Source organism: Bacidia gigantensis, assembly GCF_019456465.1.
Source record: "Bacidia gigantensis strain McMullin 20006 chromosome Unknown contig_246, whole genome shotgun sequence".
NCBI lineage: Eukaryota > Fungi > Ascomycota > Lecanoromycetes > Lecanorales > Ramalinaceae > Bacidia > Bacidia gigantensis.
Window position 1 is genome coordinate 1744798 of NW_025408602.1, and position 25736 is coordinate 1770533.

Consider the following 25736-nt stretch of genomic DNA (forward strand, 5'->3'; position numbering starts at 1 on the left):
ACCCACAGTCTAGCGTTCCAGCAAAAAGAAAATCTTTCAAGACAGTCCGCTCACTGCTTCGCGTGTACCACCACACCTAAAGGCCTGCACGGATTCCTCTTCAGCAACGGTGGCAAAATTCAGTATTCGTACAAAAATCAGCACATAGGTATTTAGAAATGTTTATAAGTTTATATTACACGTCTCATACATTGCTTGACTTCATTTTGAGGCCATCGTTCATGATATGACATGTTGGTAGATGCATGAATCATGTTCCTAGGTATGACCATTGCATACTCCTTGCCAGATAGTTATACGTGCTTCTGTTCAATTCGAGTCCGTAATGTCATACCCAGTAGAGCACTACTTTTTTTGTGACTTCCTGGCATCCAGCTCAATACCACCTTGGCACTGAAGAATCAATTGCCTATTCCTCTCCTCACTCATCACAATTTACTGAACCTTCCCTTTCTCTTCTCCCTCCCCGCCATCACAGCTTCCACCACATCTTTCGTCTGCACCATCCCTGCATTCCAAGCCGCCGTATACCTCAGCCCCTCCTCCACACTCCTCCCCACGCTCCAATCCAGCAACTCCTTCGTCCCCTGCACAGCCACAGGGGATTTCTCCGCAATCAACCCCGCAATCTCCACCGCCCGCCTCACCAGCGCCTCTTTCTCCCTCTCCCCTCCTCTCCCCCTTCCCCCCATCACTTCATCCACCACATCAGGCGAAACCTCGCTCACGAACCCCCCTCCCCTCCGCCTCCTTACCCCCCACGTCCTCCCCGTCAGACACACATCTTTCACCCAACTCGCACACCCCACGACCTTCGGCAGCCGTGTCAAGGTGCCTAGATCCGCTGCTAATCCTATGTCTACCTCTTTGACTGCGAACACCGCGCTTGGCGAACAGAGCCGTATGTCCCCGCAACAGGCGAGGTCGATGCCGAGCCCGAAACAGAGACCGTGGATCGCTATTATTACGGGCTTTGGACACGTCGCGACGCTTGTGAGGCATTCTTGGGCGTGGAGGATGAATTTACGGAGTTCGTGTGCCACGCGCGCCGGGTCTGTGGGCGCTGTGTTCTCTGTCGATTCAGAGTTATTGCTGTTTTGTGGTGGGGAAGGGGGACGGGGAGGGGAGAGCATGTAGGCGAGAGGCGAATTGGCGAAGGCTTCGTTCACGTCGAGTCCGCTTGTGAATGCGCGCGAGCCGCTGCCGGTGAGGATTATGGCTAGCACGGAGGGGTCGCTGGAGAGGAGGGAGAAGAGAGGGAGGTAGTTCGGACCATGTTTGGGGGGTGAAGGCGTTGAGTTTTTGGGGGCGGTTGATGGCGAGGAGGGCTACGCCTGGGATGGGGAAGGTGGTGATGAAGTGCTTGAATTGGGCGTAGGAAGGAGATGGGGAGGGTGCCATGATTGTATATGCGTGGTGGAAAGTGGTAGGTTAGCGGTCGTTGAGAATAGGTGGTTTGAGGTGGTGAATGGTTCTAGGTAAGGCTTGAGTGCTCTCTCAATGGTAGATCAGATGACTCGTATCATAGATGATCTTGTCGTTGACGTGAATTGAGCGCAATTGAGCTCCACTATTCACCATATAGCGGCAAGGTCTCGAGTCTGCAGGGCAGCAAGCAGGTTTCAATTGTTCATTGGTTTGAGCGCCTGGGCTTGCCAGATACGCGAAGGCGATGTTGAAGCGTCATCATGTGAACTGAGCACTGACTTCACAAGTGTTCGGTGAGACAGCCCAGAGCATAGAAATCTCGTCAAAATATGGTGGTACATCGTCTGCCTCGGCCTCACATTTGGGCGCAAACCCGGCTTACACCGGTCAAACCTTCCCTTTCGCTTATCGATAGGCAGGTCTTGGCGTGAAGCTGCCCCGCTGAAGCCGCTAAGGGCAGCAACTCATTTGGCTGCCTTCGTCGTATGATTCCCATCCTCCTTCCTTCACGTTCGTCGTCGACGACATCGATCGAGCATTCCATAGACGAATCAAAGCAAACTTTCTCTTCCTCGTTCATGCCTCCCTTTCTCTTGTCGTGTCTCAAATCAGCCGGTGTCATTCCTTGATCCAGTAAGCCAACACACCCGACCGTAACCCCACCTCGTGACACCCTATAAGGCTATCATCCAACATGTTTCCTAAGATCAATATCCTGAGTCGACACCCACAATCAACACAGGAGAAGGAGGTAGTGAAAGGAAATCCCGAGAAAATGATGGATAGTACGTCCTCGCATTTCCCCTCCTTTCCTCCACATACCTCACGGCATCCACACCCTCCTGTTCAATCAATCTTCGAGGCCAAAACTGATACCATGGCATCAGTCAACCTCAACCTCATCGCTGTGGGCTCAACTCGAGAAGAGATAGGGGACCGTTTCATCACTCTGAATAAAAATGTACCTTATGTCGCTGTCGGGCGATCATCAAAGAACCCGGTCAAAGGCCTTGAGCCTTGCCGTAAGAATGCCATTTTCGATTGCCCTATAATGTCAAGAGATCACGCTCGCTTTGAAATGGTTGAGACTCCGATGGTCTGTAGTTGTGTAACAGTTGTTGAAATCATTTGTATTGACCTTTGGATAGAGTATTGTGGTGAAGGATCTAGGTTCCACACATGGAACGTTCCTTCGTAAAGAAAGACTCGAGGCCCACAAACCTTATACGCTTGGAAGTGGAGAAGATATAAGTTTCGGCGTTGAAGTAACCAATGGACCACGTATGTATAAAAGACTCTTGGGATTGCTTTTCTCCCTCCGACTGACATCACTACAGAGGTTCACTCGGCAAAGACCTTTCGAGTATTCTATAGCGCCAAGATGAACAACCAGATTCCTCCCAGTCTTCCTCGTGGCTTCCGTGCACCGGAGTATGAGTCTGCCTCTGGCTCAGATGACTCACGCGAGGCTTCCATCCAGATTCTGGAGAAGACCACTCACCAATATTCTTTGTGTTCTTCCGACGAGGATTCTGACTCAGATTATGGATACAGCGACTCTGAAGAAGACAGAGAGGTCTTTGACAAAGTCACTGAGCAAGTGTCTGCTGTGACGACTCCAGACTCGAAGCAGCCTCGTTCAGAGGAGCAACACAAATCAAACAACGATCATATTGCGGATCTGATCTACAATTCAGATAGAATGGCCACGCCCCCACGGAGTGATGAACAAACAGAAGCAACACAAAGCTGTCAGCCTGAGGTGCATGATATCACTAGTGAAGACGGGGACAACAATGACCTGCCCCAAGAAGAAGACCCCGTTGCAACCAGCACGAGTCGTCCTTCCCCTACCATTCGTCCTCAAAACCCTCTATCCGCCGTCTTGAACGAGAAGTCAGATAGTTTCAAGGAGAACATCGCCCCTGAACCTCGCACTGTTCCTGAAACACAGCCACAAGATGTTATGACTGAAGAAGAGGAAGATACAGATTTCGATATTGAGTGTTCTGAGTCTGATTACGGCAGTTCTGAGCACGAAAGCGTCGACATTCCCTGCTCACCGAAAGGGAAAGCAAACGCTACGTACCTCCACCCACAAGAACCCTTCAAGAGCCCGCAAGCTCCCGAGAAAAAGCCGCACAACCCTCTATATGGAGATTCTTTCTACCGGCGCTCCCCTAGCCCCTCGGATGCAGCAATACCTCAGCGAAACTTTGGTCCGTCTGTGAAGAACAATACACCTTTCAGCTGGCAGCAACAAGGATTTGGCTTAGGTCCTTTTAATTCCAGCTATGTCAATAAAAATGAAAGCTGCATCCAGTACCCGGATAGCTGGAACACTTTCGGTCAACCATATGCGCCATTTCCAGGCCATCTCTCACAAGTCCAGCAATATGCTTATCCTAGCGAGATGACTTCCCTGACTCCTCTGATCTCCGGGCCTGTGACTCATCCTTCACAGGGTCTGAGCTTCGACACCTGTAGCTGGGAAGATCCGTACCGATCTGGCCCATTTCAGCGTCGAAAAGAGGCTACCCCCAAAACAGATGAGTCGAACAAGGCCCATGAAGTGAACGCTTCAGCAGCAAATCATGGTGAAGCTTTGCGAAAAGAGAGCTCTCAATCCCAATTTCCACGTCTCCACATCTCTGATATCATCAATGAATCTCATAGTGTGAACGGTACCCCAGAGCGCCCTCTGAAACGAAAGGCAGCCATGATTACGCAGGATCCAGTTGAGAAAGAGCCTTCACCTGATCCATCCTCAATCGCGGTTTCAGAACAGGATCAAGTCCCGGAGACTGTAATCCCGGAGACGATTCTTCCGGAAGCCCAAGATCATAATATGAACTTGGATCAAGCCAATGAGAATATAAACCTTCTACTCGAATCGACCATGGAAAGCATCAACTCTATCCAGCCTGAGCGTCATGAAGTTGCAACTGAAAACCAGCCACCACCACGGAAGCGCAGCCGAACATCTTCCTCGACAATCGGTGGTATTGCTAAGTACATGACTGCTGCCGCTGTCGGTGCTATTGGCGTCCTCGCAGCTATTGTTGCCACCGCTCCTAGCAGCATTCAGGAGGAGGCTATGCGGGAGATGATGATGTAGTTCCGCTAGAACGAACTAAGTCGAAGAGTTCAGAATCTGAAAGGCGACGGCATAACAAATTACGTGAAGATTAACGAAGTGAAGACGTGGAGTTGTATCGGTGTATCAAGGGCTTACAAGAGGTATATGCATCGAATTATGCAGGGCTCGGTAATCTTAGGGCAGTACTACAGTCGAATAAGCATGGCCATGCCATCCGCTTAGCAATAGTATCGATGCGGAGTATGTAGGTCTCTCGGTATATCTAGCTTAGGTGCATGGGCGTCTCTTCACTCTTGCAGACCTTTTCTGTCACACTTGCTAGATAGAAAGAAGCTATTTAATGAACCTCGCCAGTGCCGTTTTTCATGTCTTCTTAGCAGCGTCGTCGCATCTCACGCTCCCTCAGGCTCTCCTCCTAGTCGATCTATCCAACAACCATACTTTACATCCCATCAACACCAGACCTTTCTCTCCACCTCATTACTCATCCCCCTCCCTCTCCTCCCCTCTCAACCTCTCTCAATCTCTCCACAAGCTTTCCCCTCAAAAACCCACTCAACCCCAAAATCCCATTCGGCGTCACAATCCGATACGTCCCGCTCGCCTGATACCTTCCCCTTCCCCTTCCAACCCCGTCCCCGTCCTCGGTCCCATCAACAAACACTCCCCTACCATCAACTTCCAAACTCCCAAAAATGTCCTCCGGCTCCGGTATCCGCCCAAAATCCGGCGGCGCCCGCTCGTCGTATACGTGGATGAATCCGCCGCGCCCACCACTGCCGGCGCCGCCTTGAGAGGATGTGGGGCCCGCGCCGCTGCTGGTGCCTGACCGTGTCGGCTGATCTCGTCGTGAATTGCGCTGTTTTGGTTGGTTGGGGGAGGATGAGAAGGGGGAGCCGCCTGAGGATGCCATGGCGGCTGCTTGGGCTTGGAGGGAGGGGTCGGCTGAGGCGTGGGCGGAGATGGTGGTGTGGAGATGGGTGAGGAATTTGGGGTTTTCGGTGAATGTGGAGGGGGATGCGGTGGGGTCGGGGTTTGGGGAGGTGCCGAGGGCGAGGGAGAGCGTTGGGGGGTGTGTGGGGAGGAGGGTTAGGAGGGTTGAGGAGGGGGATGTGGGGTGAGGGAATATGTACTAGATTGTGTCAATGGTGAGGATTGGGAAGGAGAGGCTCGCAGGGGGGAGAGGGAGAGGGACGTACGATGTGAGGGTTTTGGGGGAGGGTGGAGAGAGAGCGGAGGAAGGGTCGGATTGTGGAGGCGACGGAGGAGGGAGAGGGGAGAAGAGATGTTGTTCTTGTCGTGGCGCGTGAGAGCATGGCAACAATATTTGGATGAGCAATTGAGTGATGCAACGCGAACAATTTTGATATTCGGCTAATGACGTCGAGGTTGAGCTCCAGAAGCTCGGCTAAACCTTCCCGAATTGCTTCCGCAGTACGTCCAGGTATCTCCGCTGAGCATCCCGCGTTTTCACATCCTTCACACCGTTGCTCCACCGTCAGGCCGCCTAGGAACAGTCCGGTCAAAGCTGCAGCTACGGTAGAGAGTATCCTGTCGAGCTTGCCCGCACGTGTCGCTTATGCACGTCGTTCAAGTGGTCACAGTCTTCTGAGTTGAGCGCCAATCGGCCTCCATGTTGTTAGCTGCTGTCAGTGCGAAAGACTATCCATGCAGCTTCCCCACCACCCCACTCAACATGCACTTCCAGCCAGCTTCGAGAAGAATCTTTGTTACATTGCGCTTGTTGTCGATTGCGTCTTTTGATCTTGTTCGTGCATTGATTTGACCAGCTGATGCATTGTGTCCATTGAAAAAGACTATGTAGAGGCCAGCGCCTGATTATTTCCCCGCGAATTGTATCAAGCAGTTTCGGCCGACATCGCTCGTTCGATCAGCAACGATGATTGTCGACAAGGAGATACGAGAGCCGGAGGTGTTGGAGAGCAGAGACACCGAGTTGGGCGAAGATGTCGACATCGCAAAAATCGAAAGGGTGTACATGAAATTGGACCTTCGAATTATTCCAGGTACAGTCCCTTACAATACGACGTCAAGCAAAACGCTTACGGTCTCTAGCATTTTGGGTGCTATACTTTCTCTGCTCTGCAATTCGTTCCAATGTCGGCCTCGCGCAAACGATGAATATTGAACAGCACCATTCCCTTGCCCAAGTATTGCACTTGACTCCCCACCAAGTTTCCACGGGCCTCGCGCTGTTCTACGTCTGCTACGTAGTTTTTGATCTACCGTCGAACTTGATTATGTCAAGGCTGAGTCCGCGAGTATGGATGAGCAGGATTGTAATTGGGGTTGGCATCATTGGGGCGTGCATGGCTGCTGTGAAAGCGGAATGGAGCTTTTAGTAAGACCTCTCCTCATGAGTTTTGGTCACTTTGACTGAGAATCGATAGCTTGCTTCGGTTGCTTCTTGGTATCGTGATAGCAGGCATGTGGCCAGGTATGGCATACTATCTCACTCTCTTCTATCCACCATCTCGCACCGGCAAGCGCATAGGCTGGTACTTCACTGCAGCGCAAGTTTCTGCTGCTGTCGTTGGTCTCGTCTCGGCTGGTTTCCAAGAAATGGACGGCCTCGGCGGCCTTGTTGGATTCCGATGGATGTTCTTGCTCTACGGCCTTGTTGGCATCATTGTTGGGTTTGCGCTTCTTTGGTGGTTGCCAGAAAGACCACTACCACCAGGGCAAATCCAGAAGGCGAGCTTCCTGACGAAATGGCTACCGCCGAGCCCTCCAGCTTTGACGGGCGAGGATGCACGGATTCACTACGAAGACTTGACCCGCGCTTACCACAGCCCACGCTGGACCCTCAAAGACCTTGGAAGAGTTTTCGCCGATTGGCGACTCTGGCCATTGTTACTGATGTATTTCGGTGTAGTCGGTGTTGGAATCGGAGTACAGAATTATTCGACAGTCATCCTCAGAGGCATAAACAAGGAATTGACAGGCGTTCAACTCTCACTACTTTCGGCTCCGATCTGGATCTGTGACCTCATCGCTATCCTTTTAGTCACCCCCATAAGTGATCGTTTCCACCACCATCGAGCGCTGTTCTTCAGCGTCCCCGTCTGCATACAGATTGCCGGTCTTCTACTAACCACATATGCGGAGCATCCTTGGCCGCGCTACGGTGGTCTATTGATGATTGGATTTGGCCTAGGGCCAACAGTCCCAATTACAATGACGTGGACAAATGAAATCTTCCAGCCTCGTCATGGAGAGGTAGGAGTAGCCGCTGCATCAGCTTTGGTCTCAGGGTGGGGAAATTGTGGCTCGATCCTTACGACTTATGCATTATTTACAGGATGGCCGGAAGACGCAAAGCCCCCACACGCATACAGAAGGAGTACACTCGTGATGGTGGGAATTTTGTGCTTGTCAATAGTCAGCTCCATCGCGAACACGATCTTGTTGAAGGTTTTTGGAAAGGGGACACGTGGTAAGGGGTCGAGTAGCGGGAGCTCGATCGATGAAGCGAGGGGCCCTATCATGGACGGGGCAGCTAGGAGAGAGTTGCAGCAAAGGGGTTTTGGGAGGCTTTGGTGGACCAAAAGACGATGAAGAATACTAGTCTTAGGCACGCCAATATTCATGGCCAAACTTTGGGGGGAGTTTACAGAAAATCAAAGTCGTACCCAGGGCATATGCGATCTGAACGTTTCTAGATTTCAAAGCAATAGACTATTTGGTGTTGACATCGTAGAAGCACTAGAGGCGATGTTCAGGGTCTGAAATTGGCTTTCCACTTGATTCCGCCGTTCAAAATGGGTTTTCCTTTCTCAACATCATTCTTATATCAGTTCTCAACCACGCTATAGAAGTCATACTTTTACACTGACTTGGTCCTCGATTCTTCAGTGTCGTCGCAATCGCTAATGAGCACTTCGCATGTGCTCGCAGGTCAACACGAGTGCTGTGACCTCATCTGCGCCAAGGCCAGCCCCTCCACCCACAGTGGATCTACCGTCTGCACATCGGCGACCCTCCGACCTCATGACAGCTCGCATTGACGAATCACGCTCAAGCCCATAGACTCTGACATCCAGTAACAGTACCTCACCACGTCTAGAAGACCGCTCACCCTCCTCCTATCCCGCGCCTGACCTCAACACTTGACAGGTGCCGCCTGCAGCGGCCCCCTTTCGCCATGGCGTCTGGGTTTGACGATGAGGAGCTTTCGATGTCACTTGGCAATACTCACATCGATCGTCGCCCTCATCGCCCAGCACCAAAGCGGCCAAACCCGAATGGAGAACGAGTCCTCAACAAGACACCCACAGATCGCCGCACTGCACAGCGGATTGGTCTGTACGACGTGAAACGTACTTTGGGAGAAGGCTCTTTTGGCAAGGTCAAGCTAGCGACGCATCAGGTCACTAAGCAAGAAGTTGCTCTCAAAATCATATCCAGGAAGAAGCTCATTTCGAGAGATATGGCAGGTCGGGTAAGCATGATTCCACCCAGCTCTCTAGGGCAAGCTGACGTTGAAATCAACAGGTAGAAAGGGAAATACAATATCTACAGCTCTTGAGGCATCCACATATCATCAAGCTGTACACCGTTATCACGACGCCCAACGAGATTATCATGGTCATGGAATACGCAGGCGGGGAACTCTTCCAGTACCTCGTGGATAATGGCAAGGTGGTCGAAGAGAAAGCTCGCAAATTCTTCCAGCAGATAGTGTGTGCAGTTGAATGTGAGTAAACGCTCCGAGACCCATCCCGCGTATGCAATACTGATGTCCTGATCAACACAGACTGCCATCGACACAAAATCGTACATAGAGATTTAAAGCCGGAGAATTTACTACTAGATCCAGACATGAACGTCAAGATTGCAGACTTTGGTTTGAGTAACATTATGACGGACGGCAACTTTCTCAAGACGAGCTGCGGCAGCCCGAATTATGCGGCTCCGGAGGTTATTTCGGGCAAGCTCTATGCTGGACCGGAAGTAGACGTGTGGAGTTGCGGAGTCATTTTGTACGTTCTATTGGTTGGACGGCTACCTTTCGACGACGACTACATACCCAACTTGTTCAAGAAAATCTCCTCGGGTAATTACAGCACGCCAAATTGGATATCCCACGGCGCGCGGAGCCTGTTGAACAAAATGCTGAAAGTCAGCCCAGTCCAAAGGATTACGGTACAAGACATACGGCAGGACCCTTGGTTCAATGTAGATCTTGAAGATTACTTGAAGCAGCCGGTTGAAGAATTCATTGACACGGGTGTGGACCCGAACAAAGCCATAGACCCCCGGAAGTTGGCGCCAGGCAAGCCACTAGCAGTACAAGAGCAAATCCACGAGTCGGTGATTGGGAAATTAGGCAAGACTATGGGTTATGCAAAGGACGATGTGCAGGATGCCTTGAAAAAGGACGAGCCGAACGCGATAAAAGATGCGTATTTGATTGTTAGGGAAAACCAGATCATGCAAACGAATCGTAGGTCTGCCCATGTTTCTCTTTGGGCACAGTTGATTATCGTCGGGAAGACGTCGCTGACATATAATCCAGCCAAGCTCACCGACAATAACAACTACAATCCCTTTCTAGCTACGTCACCCCCTAGCGGACCAGACCACATGGCGAACACGCCGCAAGGAATTGCCTCAGCATTGGCAAATGCAGCATATTCCCACATAGATGAATTAAGTATTGCCGGAAAAACTCAGAACGAGAACCATGCTCCAGCTACTGATTCTATACCTACATTACGAGAAGCACCCACCTCGACTACAGTGGATACCATTAACCCTGGGTTGCAGTCTGACAAGCACGAGAAGCAGAGTAAGATCGGTATACTGACAAGTAGTTTACCTTACTACCATAATGCATTCATGAAAGCAAAAAAGGACGACGCTGAGCGCTCGAAGTTCGAAAATCCTGGAGAGCCATTATCATCACAAGAGGAAGACATGCTCTCCCCTCTTGCTCATGATCTCACGCATCGTAGCCCAGAAGACAAGACCAATATGTTGACAAGACTCAAACCCCACTCTCGGTCTACGGTGCAGCTCCAAAGCCTCACTAAGGAGCCGATGCAAAAGGGCGAGGGCGTGACAGTCGATAACAAACCAAAAAGTAGGCATAAACCAACAAGATGGCAATTCGGTATCAGAAGCAGGAACGAACCTGTTGATGCGGTAAAATGCTTGTATAGAGCGTTGCTGTCGATGAGCGACTGCGAATGGCGCATCAATCCTCCGAAAGAAGAACAAGAACGTAGTCAACACGCAGGCCCATACCCTGTCAACGTTCTAGGCGCGCAGAATCTTGCAACATCATACCACAACACATCTGATAGCCCTGAGATGAGCCGACGGCAGTCCCACGAAGTGCCCCAAAGACAAACCGAGCAGCATCACAGCCGTTCCAATAGCCGTCGATTGAGTCGAAGCTCTTCAGAATCCCATGATTCACAGGACGATGAGAGCAACGACGATGAAGATATCGACCCTAGCGTCATTCCAGACGGTTATGTCCCCAAAGATCCCTGGTGTATCAACGTTCGATGGACGAAGAAGGGCATGTTGCCTCCGGGCATTCTAGGGTCTTCGGCCTCGGCTCAAAGCAGTGCAGTCGACCTTACAGATCCTAATGACACTCGCCGCAGCAGTATTGTAAATAGCATCGCCTCGGCTGCAGGCTCAACAGCCAGCATGGCAATTCCTCCCGGCAGTGCCAATGGCGGCGCTGTTAGTGGTGGTAGTCATGGAGGCAGCATCGTCAATGCTGATACTGCTTGCTTTGTCTACCTTGACTTGCAACTCTACGTCCTCGAGCAAGATGTGTATCTGGTAGATTTCAAGAACGCTGGCTACGAACCCATCGTCGGGGAGCGGAAAGTCGAGGGAAAAGATGGAGAGATCAAGACCGTCTATTATGGTAGCGGAGAGCGAAAGGCAGAGAAGGACGTCACGAGTCCGCAGCCGTTTTTGGATCTAGCCAACCGGCTCGTGATTCATCTTGCTAGGGGCGGAAGTTGATTGAACACGCTGATTTGGTTGGGAGGAGGCACTAAAGGATTGATTGATTGAATGGGAGGTGGATGCCAATTGATGGATACCCCAGGCTAGGGTAACTCTTTGAATGAAATATGCACAGCACAGCACAGTACAGGCGGGCTAGGATAGGATATGATAGAAAAGCCTGATGAACGAAAGCGAGATTTAGCGATGGCGCACCGGGAGGATAAATATACCTACCAACGTACGAACGTGTGTGACAGATACACGGTCGAAGGGGCGTTATGTGAAGGACGGAGATGGAAATGGACACGGAAAAGATGAGATATCCTGCTTTTTTTTTTTTTGAATGAGGGGACGTAGATAGGATTTTGCTGATTATGAAAGATGATTGTGTATTGAATCCGTGGGTCTTTCTTACGCCTTTTTGAGGTGTTCTTGCCCGGAGATTTATTTTGAAAAGCCAGTAGGGGAGATGTAAATCCGAGCTAGATGTCGAGAGGCTGCTGCTGCAAAGAATGGTTTAGGTATCTATCAACCCGTAAGTAAGCTCGTCATGCAGCGAATCTACAGCCTCATCCCTATCGACATCGACATCGGTCTTATTCTTGTAGTATTGCACGACGAAAGCAAATGGTTAGCAGAGTAGATGAAAGCAAGCAAGTGGATTCAAAATCAAGGGCGGCGGAGTGGAGGGGGATCGAGCACTAGGCTAGGTTTCAATGATGCTTCTTTTTTCTGCTTTCACACGTATCTCCAGAGCTGGTATAACCGCTTGCATGGCATAAAATGTATGCCGCAACGCAATTCTCTTCCTGCCCTGGCCTGCTATTTAGCCTCATCTAGACTCATTTCGATCTTTTGCTCTCGTCGGTTCTTTGAGGACTGAACTTTATTTTTCCCAACCGCCTCCCATTCCATCCACGACACCCCCACCTTATCCCTCCTCCCATTCCCTTCATCTTTCCACCACCATTATTATATTTGGCGTTATACAGTCCCCGTGTTCGCATCCCGTTCCTCTTCTACCTTCGCATAGAATATATCGCGCCGTCGCGTGGCCGGGACGTGGTAGCCGTACCAGAAGAAGTAGCCGGCTGCTGTGCCGAGACCTGGTTGCCGTGGAATTAGTGAGCGTTGATTGCTGGATGCGCGGAAAAGGCGAGAGGGGGGAAGAGGGGGGAACAGGATGGGTGAGGAGAATCTAGGAGGGGAAAGAGCAGGATTGGGGATGGGTTGGGGTGTGAGGGTGAAGGAGGATTTGGATGTGTATGAGGGTTGGATGAGGATGGGAATGCGGAGCGGGATAGAGAAGGATGAGGGCGATAGAGGTGGGGGAGGTGGAGGCATTGGAGGAGGTGTACCTAGTGCTGTACTTATATCGACGACGGCTCTTCGCTTAAGTATCTGGGAGACGTCAGCTCGAGATATTCTGCAATTCCCAATGATGGGAGGGTCGGGGAGGGTAGCGTACGCCTTTGATGGGTTTGAGAGGCATGATTGGGGTGACAGTGGCTGAGAGGAAGGTACTGGGGGGAAGGACAGAGGGTGTGGGTGGTTGGTGGTTTCACAATTGCTATCGTAAGCGTCGGTGGGCTTGATCGAGCTTGTGATCGGTGTTGATGATTGACTGAGAGCTGAATGGAGCTAACGGCTTTGGGCTGGCGATGCCAAGAACTGAATTTTGATCTGGACGCGACAGGGCAAATTGATCAATTTAGGACAACGAAATTGATCTGTCAGATTTGTCTAGCTGAACATGTGCACTTGTTTTACAGGTCACTTCTTGTAATGCTGGGCGGTATCAACCTTTTTCAAGGATGGCCTTGCATCTCATGCTGCCAATTGACTAGTCAACTCGCAGCATGAGGACTGGGATCTGGCACCTTCAACGTCTGTGCATTTATGCAAAGTCACGACTTAATTTCCTCACAAACGAATATGAAACGAGTCCATAGGAATGCTCGGGTTGTTGCACGCAAACGTTGAGTTGTTGGATCGGTCATCAATACAAACATGGCAATTCTCTTCAGGCTGTGGCTGTGGCTGCAGTGCTACATTGCCCCATCCTGGTCAGCTTCAGATATGAGAACATTGTGCTAAGACGCGAAACCGCTGGACCTGGAGCAGCCTTGAATCGACGCACAGCTACAATAGATAGCCACGTCGCATTCTAAACTCATCGGCCTTCGGTCGTTCAGCAAGGGCCCCTCTGATGATCTGACCTGACGAATACGCATCATATGAACGAAGGATTTAGAGATGGAACGAAGCAGATGAGCAGCTCCGACGAAGTCTGAAAGCTATTGCTCTATTCGTAATGGTAGGATGAAAAAACAATCATCGTCTATACGTACGCAAGAAGAGTCGGCGTATATTCAACATTCAACCGAATATCAGGCTACGGCCGCCAAGATCACTGCCGCTTTCGTAATCGCATTCTTATGAAGTCACAGTACAGTGGTCTAACCCGAAGATGTCAGTAAGTAGCGGGACTCTCTCCTGCCACCTTATTTTGATTAAGGCTCAGCAACGGTTTGGGATAAGGCACTCAGCCTCGTGCTATCCCATACCATGGGCATCATACTATTAAAAGCCTACCCGGTATCGACGTGGCTGTGGCACTGCCGGAATAAAAGAGCGAACCCAGATATGTCTCAACCTAAATTCTTTAGCTTATCTTGTATCTCTTCGGTTAAGCAGAGTATCTCTCCGCTCGTCTGACGTCAGGCGGTACTTCGACGTTCTGCAGCTGTACCCCGCGGCTCACTTCACCAAGGAATGATGGAAATGGATCCTCGTTCAATGGTATCGCGTTGGACAGGCTGTTCAAGTGGCTCGGGTCGACGGTCTTCTCAGCCGACATTAGCGTACCGTGATCCGAAGAGGGATCGGCCACCATGCTTGGTGTGCTCGAAAGATGGACCCCTTTCTCGGTTAGCCCGGCGATTTTAGTGACTGTTGGCGCCACGTGCAGATACCTCATAGATTGGGTTCATCCCAAGTATCCTTGTGGATGGCATCACTAAATCCTTCAGATCCCTACCTAACTCGCCAATGCTTGCGATTTCAAATCTAAAAATGAGTTGGCTGGCTCCCAAGTCGAATTCAAGGTGCGAAGGGGTGTCAGCGTAATCGCTTAATCTGCACTCATGCAGAGTTACCACCTTCAGAAGTTCAGATGCAATCTCAGCCATGCTGAAACATTGCGTATTACTCTTGGCGTGTGGTAGGGCCATGGTTCTTTTAATGCCGTCACGAATACTTGGGTTCTCATATAAAAATTGAATCCCCGGTGCTTGTCCACATCCATTGACACAACATACCATTGCATTTGCCCTTCGATCAATTCGACGACTCCCCTAGGACGTCACTCAAGACAACAGTCCTCGATCTTGCAGCAACCACCAATCTGCTACTCTTGCCTATCATCCTATCATGGCCCTGGTCCCTCGAGCAGACGACAGCAACGTTCCCTACTACCGTAACCCCACCAATGGTCTCATCTACGCAGGAGGGGGCGACGATGTCAATTGCACCTTATCTGTCTGTCCTGTCGAACTGACCGTTTACGGCTATCGTCCTACTCTACCTGGCAGCATTACCTTGATCGTCCTCTATGCCTTGTGCATGATGATTCAGATAGGGTTGGGCGTGCGATACCGAGCATGGACCTACATGTCAGCCATGGTTCTCGGCTGCTTAGACGAAATTCTGGGTTATGTCGGCAGAATTCTATATTACCACAATCCTTGGGGACAGACAGGTTTCATTATGCAAATTGGTGTGTTGAAACCCCAGGACTGAAAAACCACAAAACTAACCCTCTGTCCTTAGTGCTCATTACAATTGGACCTGTCTTCTTCTCGGCTGCAATCTATGTCATGATTGCCAAGATGTAAGTTCTACGGCTTCAACTTTGTTGCCAAAATTGACTCCAGACGCAGTGTGACATACATCTCAGTCTCAGTCAGTCGTTTCGACCCGAAGTGGTTTTATTACTTCTTCATTCCCTTCGACATTATCAGCCTCATCCTCCAAGCCGCCGGTGGAGCCATCTCATCTACATCTAATGGTGGAGACTCATCCGGTGTCAACATCGCCCTTGCCGGACTGTCCATTCAAGTCATCACGCTCTTTGTCTTCACCGTTCTGTGTATCGACTATGCCATCAGGTCTCGATCCCTTTGGACTGCTCAAACACTATCTACCAGTTTCAAGATCATGGTCCCCTTCCTAACCCTGGCAACTATCTTGATCTTCATCCGGTGCTGCTATCGAATTTACGAACTACATCAGGGATACGACCGGAACAGCACTGCACTTAGAGATGAGAAGCTTTTCAATGCCCTCGAAGCCTCGTAAGTCATACGTCATGCATTTTCCAGCGCTGGTAAAATCTCAGACTAACGTTTGAGTCTCAAGAATGGTCATCATCGCTGCATACGCTTTGATCCCCGCCCACCCTGGCCCTGTCTTCGGTAGTGGCAGACTTCTGCCATCGAGAAAAGGCGAAATTTCCGAGGAGGAGAAAATGGAAAACTAAGGCTTCGGAACCATTTCGGATGAGTTATCTAACACGGATAGCTGTCTTATTTACAGCAGTCGGCAGTCCATGACTGCAGAGTTGATGACATACTTTGCTTTATCTTCAAGCAGCGCTTATGAGGAGGATTGGAGTATCGAAAGGCCTTCGAAACGCAGGCTTTGAAGCTTTATATTTATACCCGCGAGCGATTCTAATAGAAGTAGTGAAAGACTAGACATCAATGTTTACTGGACAAGGCTGCTGTCATCTGCTTGTCTCGAACCTCAACCAGTGCCGTTGCATATACCAATGCAGGATGAATCCTAACACAAAAATAGTCCAAAGTCCAATTTACTTTCTCACAATGTCTTTGCTTGTGGATTTTTATGTTCATTTCGGCAGATTGTTGATTGCAAAGGTCCAAATGTGGGATTCGGTAGGGTTAGGGCTGGAATGGAGTCTTGCGACGAGTAAGATACACTACGTGTGCTTCATTGCCTTGTCGCAGCTTCTTTGATAAGATCATCGATGTTTGGCAGTATACGATTTCTTTGCTTCATGGCAGATTCACGGCAGGTCCATGCCATTGTTTCGTTATTGGTGCAATCGGTTCATGCTTGTTGGATTGAACAGACTTGGTAAACATATATATCATGACGTTGCAAACAGGACCTCAGTCAAGGACACGCTTTACGTGATCTGCCTACTAACTTGCATGGCAGATTATCCTATTTCGACTTAAATGCTTTCATTATGAACACCTGGGTGGCTCGATGGCGAACTTGATAGGCTATCATGGATGCATAAGGTTCATTTGGGCATTCTGCCTAGCATCCAGCCTTACTTAGCTAATCGTGCAGCTCACCAATGACTCGTGTCGCAAAATGTGGCTTAGCTTTTGTGCCATGATCGAGAACACTTCCAGCCTTTCGCTTTTTCATCTTCACTCTTTGCAATCAGCACGAGCCTCAGGTCACACCAAACGAATCTGCAGCTATGACCGAGGTCCTGGGAATAATCGGGGTCGCGCCTCTGGCTGTTCAGCTCATCGAAAAGGTGGACAAGCTCTCGTCATTTCTTAAGTCCGTCAAAGGTGCGCCGAAAGAGTTCGAAACATTGTTGACTGAGGCTACATTCTTGTCGGAGACATTACAGGAGTTTGAGAAGCTACAGAATTGTCAAGGTGAACAGTCATTGTCGAATGGGCTGGCCTCAAGAGCTTTGAAGATGTGCCAAGATGTTTGCAATACATTGCAGAGTATTCTTGACGAAGCAACGGATGGGGGTGATTACCAAAGGGCATTATGCTCCAGGCGCACTTTGAATATGGCGTCATTCAAGTTGGCTAGAAAAAGGGATCGCATCAGCCATCTCATGCCTCAAATACAGCGTACGCTTATGTCATTGCTTGTTGTCAACCAGCTTATGCTCCAGTATGCTTTAATTTGATCAATCCGAAAGACACTGCTAAGTAGAAATAGGTCGAAGCTTGACTTGATGATCAGACGAACCCGCACTCCTGATGCAAATGCTCCGACATGTGACAAAGCTAATTTCGACAAGGCAATCGCACCTACTGGAAACCTCGCCTTATCTCCAGATCAACATCTTGCGCCGCCAAGTAGGTGGACACAGTTGAGATCATTTTGGCTTTTCCTTGGGACCATCCACTACCAGAGTACCACTGATTCTACAAATCGTACTCTTTCCAGGGGCGACAGTGATCAGCCTAATCAAGAGACAGCGTGGAGACTTCGCTTGCATCTTGCTCACTGGCTGGGAGGCCGTGGAGTCTCTTTTCACCCAGACACGAACTCCAGTAACTGGCAATACGTTCTCAAGCCTTGTAACATGACGAAACCTGATTCCCCTATCTTCGAGGCTTGCCGAAAGGGAGACATCTTGCATGTGCGTGAGTTGTTAGATACCAGACAAGCTACTCCTTTCGATTTCACAACCACAGGACACAGCGCTCTACATGTACGCAGAATGTAAAGTCAGTCGTGCATTATTACTGACTAGGTAATAGATTGCTGCGCACCTGGCCTGCCCAGACATCTGTCAGTTACTGATTGAGAGGGGATCCGATGCGAATGAGATATACTCTCGGGATATAGGGTAAGTCTATCGCACACACCCATTTGTCTGATATGTGGCTCACAAGATAAGGACTCCCTTGATGGCTCTGGCAGAAAGTGCACCTTTGATGAAGTTCAAAAAACATCCAAGCATCCAGGACACTGTCAGAGTTCTCGTAGAACAAGGTAGGTGCGATCCACTGCTCGGATCATCGCGGGACTCGAATGTTTTTTCCGCCTGGCAAGGTGATGTTGAATCATTCAGGTATTTGAGATCTCATGAGAATTTCAATTACGACAAATCTGGATGGCTTGGACTTGACCCTGGGACATCAATCTACCATCGCCACCTGATGCATATAATATTCTATTTGAAATCTCTATCTATCCATTACGACAGGAAAGAATGGCTCAAGACTCTATGGTCAAAAGAAGACGGCCCTCTTTTCACCACGGTGAAAGACAAATATGACAGAAACGTTCTTCACTGCTGTCCTGGAAGGATAGCGTATTATGGTGTATGGAAATTAGTAGATTCCATCTACTTAGACCCATTACTTCAGATTGGACAGATAGCTTCCAGATTAATAGAGTGTCACATCGATCTTCATGCTCGAGACAAGAATGGGCAAAGCCCTATGTGGTATATGTTGCGCTTGGCACATCGTCAGCCAAGGGGGTGGAGCTCAATACGCAGAACACGTTTCTCTCAGGAACCAACCGCCACTCAAGTCACCCGTAGGAAAACAGATATAATCCGCTGGTGGTTAAACACGATCGCAAACTCTGGGAAAGACCTGACAAAGTACATCAGAACCGAGCTTGCACTGCAACCTGAGGGCATAACCTTCAAAACTAATGGTGGCAAGCTCTCAATAAACCTCAAATTTGAAGACGGATTCAATGCAGACAGCGTGAGGATTGAAGAAAGTTTTGTTGCAAAGGAGCCTCGTCGGCCAAAAATGCCAGGAAGCTGGCAATAGCTCTTTGATATCTCGTTGGCAACGTCGGAATTTTACGAAATCATAGAAGAGACGAGAAAAACCTCACGGGAATAATTAAAGGCGGAATGTTAATAGGCACGGGACGAGTCGACGAGCTGACAAATGTACGTAACGGTCGAAACGATAAGGCAACAATGAGCCAGATCTCAGAGGTGGGCAGTCTATAGAAGCTCTTCGAACTTGAGGCATATAAGTAAGAGACAACCGAAGCATGCAGCTCAAACATGGCAGTCTCCCGACAAGGCGCTGAGCTCAAAGGGTTTTCACAACTGAAGCCTTTCAGGCCAACACATATCTCCACGCGGCATCACATTCACCCCCCTCACTCTCCACTCCCACTTCCAGCCCTATCCCCACCCCTCCGCAGTGTAAGACACGCCAGAAGCGTCAGTGGAGGCGTAAATGGAGGCGACGGAGGGGCTGGAGGGGTAGGGGGGAGGGAGGAGAGAGGAGAGGATAGGGAAGGGAAGACCTCCCTTTCTCTTTTCTCTCCCCTTCTATCCCTTGCCCTCCCCTTGCCCTCCCCTTTCCTTTTCCCCCTTCCCTCTTGCCCTTGTTCCTCTCCCCTTCCCCGCTCCCACCCCTCTGCAAGGTGAAAAGCAGGTAGCGGAGGGGTGGGAGGGGGATCAGCATAGGAGAGGGGAGTAAGCGTAGGGGAAGGGAGCAACGTGGGAGAGGGAAAGGGGAGAGAAGAGGATAGGGAAAGGGGATATTTATCCCTATCCCCTTCTCTCCCCACTTCCCCTCCCTTTTCTTTTCCCTTTCCTCCACTTTTGTCCCTTTCCCTTCCTCTATCCCCCTTCCCTGTACCCTTCCCCCTCCCCCTCCTTGTTGCCTTCCCCTCTCCCACCCCTCCGCAGGATGAAAAGCAGGTGGCGGAGGGGCGGGAGGGGGATCAGCATAGGGGAGGGAGGGGGGGTGACGTGAGAGTGGAAGAAGGAGAGAGAGAGGATAGGGAAAGGGGGTAACATATCCCTATCCCCGTCTCTCTCCTCTTTCCCCTCCCTGTTCTTCTTCCCTCCCTTCCCCCTTTCCCCCTCCCTCTTTTCCACCCTCCCCCTTCCCCTCTCCCACCCCTCCGCAGGCTGAAAGTAGATAGTGGAGGGGTGAGAGAGGGATTAGCATAGGGGAAGGGAGGGGAGTGACGTAAGAGAGGGGGAGTAGGGGGGAGGGGGGGAGAGGGGAGGATAGGGAAAAGGGATAGACATCCCTATCCTCTTGTCCCTCCCCATCCCCATCCCCTTTTCCCTTCCCCTTCCCTGTTTCCCTTCCCCTCTCCCACCCCTCCCCAGGGTGAACAGCAGGTGGCGGAAGGGCGGGAGGGGAATCAGCATAGGGGAAGTGAGGATAGGGGAGGGGAGGGGGAGATGCCTTAGGGGACGGAGGATGAAGGCGGAGGGACATGCTTAGCCTCCATTCGATCCCGGACGGTGAATATTTGGTGCCATTGTTAGGGGCTCTTCGGAGTAGGTGGTAGTGAGATTGGAGGTGGTGAGGTGGGATTGGTGTTTGTTGGTTACTGCATTTTGGTGGTGTGGTGGAGGTGGTTTCTTTTGTTGTGGATGGTGTGGATTGGTGGTTGGTGGTTGGTGAGCTGAGAGATAGGGTTGTTCGTGGTGGAAGACATGAAGAAGAAGAAGAAAAAGTAGAAGGGAAAGAAGAGTCTTTATATATGGGGGAGTGGAGTCAGGACAAGAACTGTAGAGTTCGTGGCACCTGCTAGGTTTGGAACCTTGTTTGACAGGTGGAAGATTCACAACTGGTAGGGCCTGTGGCTCCATTTCGTGTGGAACCTTGTATAATAAGTGACTTCTTGGGTGACTGGTTGAGATAGGGAGGGCATCCGAGGTCTGCGTCGCCTTGTTTGAGACATGCTGTGTAGATGGCAGGGAATAGTTAGACTCAGGGAATATTGCACCAATTTTATTCTTGCTAACAATATGACAAAGGAGCTAGTTCAAAGAAGAACTCTTGGGCAGAGCAAGGTCTGATGAAACAAGCATGTTGTCAACGGTCCACAAACGCAAATCTCAAGCGGTTCGAGTAGTTCATTGGACGAATGCTTGCCCATACTTCTTACCGACCGTTTTGGGTGGAGGCTTCCTTCTCAAGGTGCCAGCCCACTGCCATGCCAGAAGCTTCGTGTGATTCACTCTTCTAGTATTTAAGTCATGTCAAATTCTTTTGTGAAGATACATTTGAGTAGGAACAATCAAAAAGCAGACGCGATTGCAAGCTCGTACTTCTCAAACAAACCACTTTTGTTGATCATAATCCTTATTTGCCTTTTCTAGAAGCAAACATCAGTCACTTACCCCATCTCAACATCTACCTCCAAAATGAGGGCCAACGTCCTCTCAAAGGGCGACTTTGATCGCCTCGCCCAATCTATCGGTCTGCGTCGCCCCCCACTGCATCCTCGTGATCTTGAGTATTCTGACCTCAGGGACGAAGTCAGCCCTGAGCAGCGAGAGAGGTGGGACGACACCCGAAGGACATATGGGCATATTTACTGCCCTGCATACCGCAGATTCGCCCTTTTTCCCTGGCTTCATACTCCTTCCGTGCAAGAGGATAGCGATGATGACGACGAGATGCCGGCACGAGAGCCAGCAGAGACCTTCACGCCGTTGGAGGAGCATCCGAGGTTCATAGAGCAGATGCGTGCATATCAGCAGCGTGTGAGGATGCTGGAGACCCTCGTTGAGATTCTCCGCGACGAGATCCTTCCCTCTCGAAGACTGACGGAGAGATTTCCAGCCTTGATGGAGTTGGCAATGTCTGAACAACGGTTAAGGGCTGCGAGGCAAACGCAGACGCATGCATCCGCGCTACTCCAAGTGTGGGGAGTCGAGTTGAGTGTATCCGATCTCCCACCGCTGATTCCGTATGAAGATGGCGGTATTTCTGAGGCGGGAGAGGAGATCATCCGTTTGTCCAGGCTTCCTCAGACGGCGGTATTGGTGGACGAGGACCCGACTCGTTTGGTTCAAGAAGGGGGAGCTGAGGAGGAAGGGCAGGAGTTCCCACAGGCCACAGGTCCTCAAGTCATGATGACAGTTGACCATCTGGACAGCCAGGAAGAGACAGCAGAGGAGGAAACGCTGGCCTCCACTCCTCCACCTGAAATGACATCGCAAGAGGTGGAGGAGTTCATGGATAATCTGGGACCAGAGCAGCCGGTAGAGGAGGAACCGTTGTCCACGACTCCTCGGATGATGATGGAGCGGGAGGAGTTTATGGCGTCGTTCCTGCGGGTTTCTACTCCACCTGCCGCCGCCTCCACCTCGGCCTCCACCACAACCTCTCAACCGACGACAGAGGTTGATACAACGTCGGACGGGGAGAATGGCGTCACTGCTCACTTATCGCGGCTGGAAAGACGGCCAAACTTCATCTATCTGGACCTCGACCTCCCTGGGCCATCGTCTGTAACAGGCAGCCCTCAGCGTGTCATCAACGAGGTGCATGACAGCACGAGCAGGCTGCTTAGACATCGGAGGGAGAGATTAAGGCAGATTGCGAGCGAGTCGTAGACTCGGACATCAATCAAGGCTAGGGAGTGATGTGAATGACGTGCATTAGACTGAGCGTCGCGCGGGAAGAGATAATGCGGGACTCGCTCAGAAGAGCGTTGAACTAGCGACGAGATGATATGAAGATGGTAGTGGTGATGGCTTTGCAGGCGTTTCCATTGGTGTTGATGTATTGGCATGACGTATGTGAGAAAACGTGTGTACCATTGTGGCGGAAGTGGCTGTCAGGTGAATATACGGGGCTTTGTCGGCGTATGGAGAGGTCATGCGTGCCAGATGTGAGATTGTGCAGAGACAAGCATGTGTGACTTGTTTCGTGACGGAAGAAACTAGAATTCAAGTTAATGCTGTGATGGGTAGGCTCTACAGGGCTCTGCGCAGCTTTGTTCAAGTATAGCGACGTCGACGGATCTCAAATCATCTGAAGAAAATGTAAAGTTTGAGGCGCTCTGGCTTGACCTCCTTGTGGGTCCTGGAGTCTTGGGATCCCACCTACCAGATACAAAAGCAATCCCCTCGCCGATTTTATTTCCTCTTCATTTCATTCAATGTCAACGCGCTGTTTGATGAATTCCCAAGGATGTAGGCGGTTCAGTGTCTTCTCCCCCAGAATTTTTGTCAAATTTTCGTTTCGGTGATACTTTTGAATGTCATGATATTTATTGTCTTAGCACTTTTGTCGATTCAAAACCATGACGAAGTAGGATTCTGTCGATCATAGCCCTCAGTCTAGTCCCATCAAGAAGACGAACGTGGTAGAAATCATCCTCTTTCGAAGAGCATATTGGCAATTTCACCTTTGAACGCATTGATATGGCAGCTTCACAGGAAGTCGGTACTCTAGAGATGATGGACACAAACGACCCCAGCCCATCGTCCGAGGGAGCTCCCCTAGAGCGCCAATGCATTCCCTTACCACATCAGCGCCCTCTACCGTACCCCTGGGAGGCCCAGCTCAACCCTGCTTCATCCACCATCCCAGGCAGATTGGCCGAGAGGACCACGCCTCCTGACCTTGCGTCTGAAGTACCACTCGACAAAACGGTCGTTATGAATAGTACCAGAACCAATACCTTCCGCGTCAGAAACCCAGCGATCTTTGAGAATGCTATCATTGAAGGAGTATCAAGTGTGTCAGGTACATACGTTGTCGCTGAACCGTGTAAGTATGGGGAGACAAGGCTGATACCTGGGCATAGGGAGTCCTTCAAGTCTTGAAACAGACCTTATTGATTTCGAGCTGAAAAAGCCGGGATTGATGGGCAGATGCAGGAAGTGGGTGCGTCGACCTATTGAGGAGTGGAACGTTTGGCGCTTTCGTCGTAGAGAAGCCCGATATGGTCACCTATATACGCGGTCTGAGTGTTTTCGGAGTTGGTAAAGCGACTCGCTTTCGGAAAGATTCAAGCGTTGCATAGCCGATGGAGGGCGGGTTCTGTTTTGAGTGTCATCTCCATGAAGGTGGTTGCGCCTAGTCAATGAGCGATCTTTCAGGCCAACGGGAAACCAGTCTTATGAGGCAAAACTTTTGTATGTATGTCGCGAAGGCGACGATGATAGAGGTCGAGTGACACATCTTGCAGCGACGATGGTTCTGAAAGCTAGTGGTTCAAACGTATGTGGAACACAGCGGCTTCCAATTGTTGTTGATGGAGGGTCACGTGTAGAGTGTAAGAGTATGAACAATGGACACTTTGAACTCAGAACGCCCCACAGTGGCGGTCACAGTGGCGGTACACAACTGATTTGTCCCACTCGAAAGTAACACTTGATTCTTCCCTTGGCAACAGGGTGCATAAATTCTGCATCTTCCTCTGGACTTTTCTTTCTTTCACAACTCCCATCTCGAGAATCTCAGCATTTCCACAACACACTTTCATCGATAAATCATCGACTTATCTCTGCCCCAGTTCTCACAATGAGTGCTGGAGTATCTGGAGAGGGTCTTCTTGACTCTACCAAAGCGACCGCCACGACCCCACCAGTCGTTTCCCCAACGCTTGACGACACGAAGATGACCACCGATAAGAGCAGTAGTAGCGAGATTTCAGATGAGTGGGTCAAACTTGTACGCGAAAAAGATCGACGCGCACCAACTCGCAAGGCGAAACGTTCTTCCAGTGGTACAAAGAAGGCCTCCCAGCAGACTCCAACGAACTTGACCGTAGCTGAAGACAGCGTCCACCTTATCTTCGGCGTGCTGTTCATCCTCTTCATCGGATACTGTTGCGGTGCTGATTTATACTATTCCGAGATTGTGGCCTCGCTCTTGGTGCAAGCAATCGCTTGGGGCACCGCCTACCTTAGCGTGAATTTCATTTATGCACCGCAGGCTACCAGGAAGAACCTTCAAGAGACGTATGACGCATTGAAAGTCGAGATGAACTCCTGGGCTCAGCAGGTGAAAGCCGGCTATCAGCGTCATCAGCGCTCGATCTGGACATCCATCTTCCTCTTTTACATATTCGCCTGGGTCTTTACTGTTTCCGCGAAACATTGGATCGAAGCGATAAAGCGACTGATCTCAGCTCATAAAGAATCATCGGATCGAGAATTCGAATATTTCATGAAGACTATCCTAAAGGAGAATCGCTTACGACATATTTCGGAGCGGAAGCTGGCGCAAGAGAGGGCAGCCGCTCGCAGGGCGTACGAGCTTAGTAGACCTTTCGCAGTGAGGCTTTATGAGGAAGTGATTGGTAAGTGACCAGTTCAACACGATTGAATGCGAGGAAATGTGGCATGATGTGCTGACATATCCTTTAGAAGCCTTGGTGGGCTTTCGAGGACGCTTTAGAAGGTGATCCATGAGCACGCAATTCGAGAGGACACGATGAATGATCCCGTGACCTAAGAAACAGGCTAGAAGTCATGGAGGACCCGGAAATACAGGGTGAAGCTTCTCAATGTCGGCCCGATGGGCAAGTCCGTCATTCTACCGGCCAGAATCATAATCAGGCCCGAGCTTATTTGTCTGGGGTGATAGTTTCCCCTGGATGCTTATTCAGAGCGTCTTACATGCTATGCAGGTCGACTTTAGAGGAAAATGTTTGCAGATAGGTCGAATAGAAT

At 50.3% G+C, this 25736-nt stretch overlaps 7 protein-coding genes across 7 annotated transcripts; all 7 read left to right on the forward strand.

Annotated features, from left to right (window-relative positions):
• Positions 1–2122: 2122 nt before the first annotated feature.
• Positions 2123–4546, forward strand: KY384_006196 (uncharacterized protein; the record flags this gene model as incomplete). Its single annotated transcript, XM_044814692.1, has 3 exons — positions 2123–2524; positions 2577–2709; positions 2766–4546. 3 exons carry the CDS (start codon positions 2123–2125, stop codon positions 4544–4546), a joined length of 2316 nt encoding a protein of 771 aa, XP_044668842.1.
• Positions 4547–6428: 1882 nt separating this feature from the next.
• Positions 6429–7989, forward strand: KY384_006197 (uncharacterized protein; the record flags this gene model as incomplete). Its single annotated transcript, XM_044814693.1, has 4 exons — positions 6429–6555; positions 6605–6890; positions 6940–7803; positions 7851–7989. The coding sequence occupies 4 exons, from the start codon at positions 6429–6431 to the stop codon at positions 7987–7989; spliced, it is 1416 nt and encodes a 471-aa protein (XP_044668843.1).
• A 704-nt stretch (positions 7990–8693) lies between these two features.
• Positions 8694–11539, forward strand: KY384_006198 (uncharacterized protein; the record flags this gene model as incomplete). Its single annotated transcript, XM_044814694.1, has 3 exons — positions 8694–8990; positions 9044–9245; positions 9306–11539. 3 exons carry the CDS (start codon positions 8694–8696, stop codon positions 11537–11539), a joined length of 2733 nt encoding a protein of 910 aa, XP_044668844.1.
• Positions 11540–14956: 3417 nt separating this feature from the next.
• On the forward strand, positions 14957–15883 carry KY384_006199 (uncharacterized protein; the record flags this gene model as incomplete). The annotated part of the gene is made up of 3 exons (XM_044814695.1): positions 14957–15302; positions 15356–15416; positions 15466–15883. The coding sequence occupies 3 exons, from the start codon at positions 14957–14959 to the stop codon at positions 15881–15883; spliced, it is 825 nt and encodes a 274-aa protein (XP_044668845.1).
• Positions 15884–17042: 1159 nt separating this feature from the next.
• Positions 17043–19107, forward strand: KY384_006200 (uncharacterized protein; the record flags this gene model as incomplete). The annotated part of the gene is made up of 4 exons (XM_044814696.1): positions 17043–17479; positions 17528–17954; positions 18076–18164; positions 18216–19107. 4 exons carry the CDS (start codon positions 17043–17045, stop codon positions 19105–19107), a joined length of 1845 nt encoding a protein of 614 aa, XP_044668846.1.
• Positions 19108–21467: 2360 nt separating this feature from the next.
• On the forward strand, positions 21468–22664 carry KY384_006201 (uncharacterized protein; the record flags this gene model as incomplete). The annotated part of the gene is made up of 1 exon (XM_044814697.1): positions 21468–22664. The coding sequence occupies one exon, from the start codon at positions 21468–21470 to the stop codon at positions 22662–22664; it is 1197 nt and encodes a 398-aa protein (XP_044668847.1).
• A 1918-nt stretch (positions 22665–24582) lies between these two features.
• Positions 24583–25371, forward strand: KY384_006202 (uncharacterized protein; the record flags this gene model as incomplete). Its single annotated transcript, XM_044814698.1, has 1 exon — positions 24583–25371. The coding sequence occupies one exon, from the start codon at positions 24583–24585 to the stop codon at positions 25369–25371; it is 789 nt and encodes a 262-aa protein (XP_044668848.1).
• Between the last annotated feature and the right edge of the window lie 365 nt (positions 25372–25736).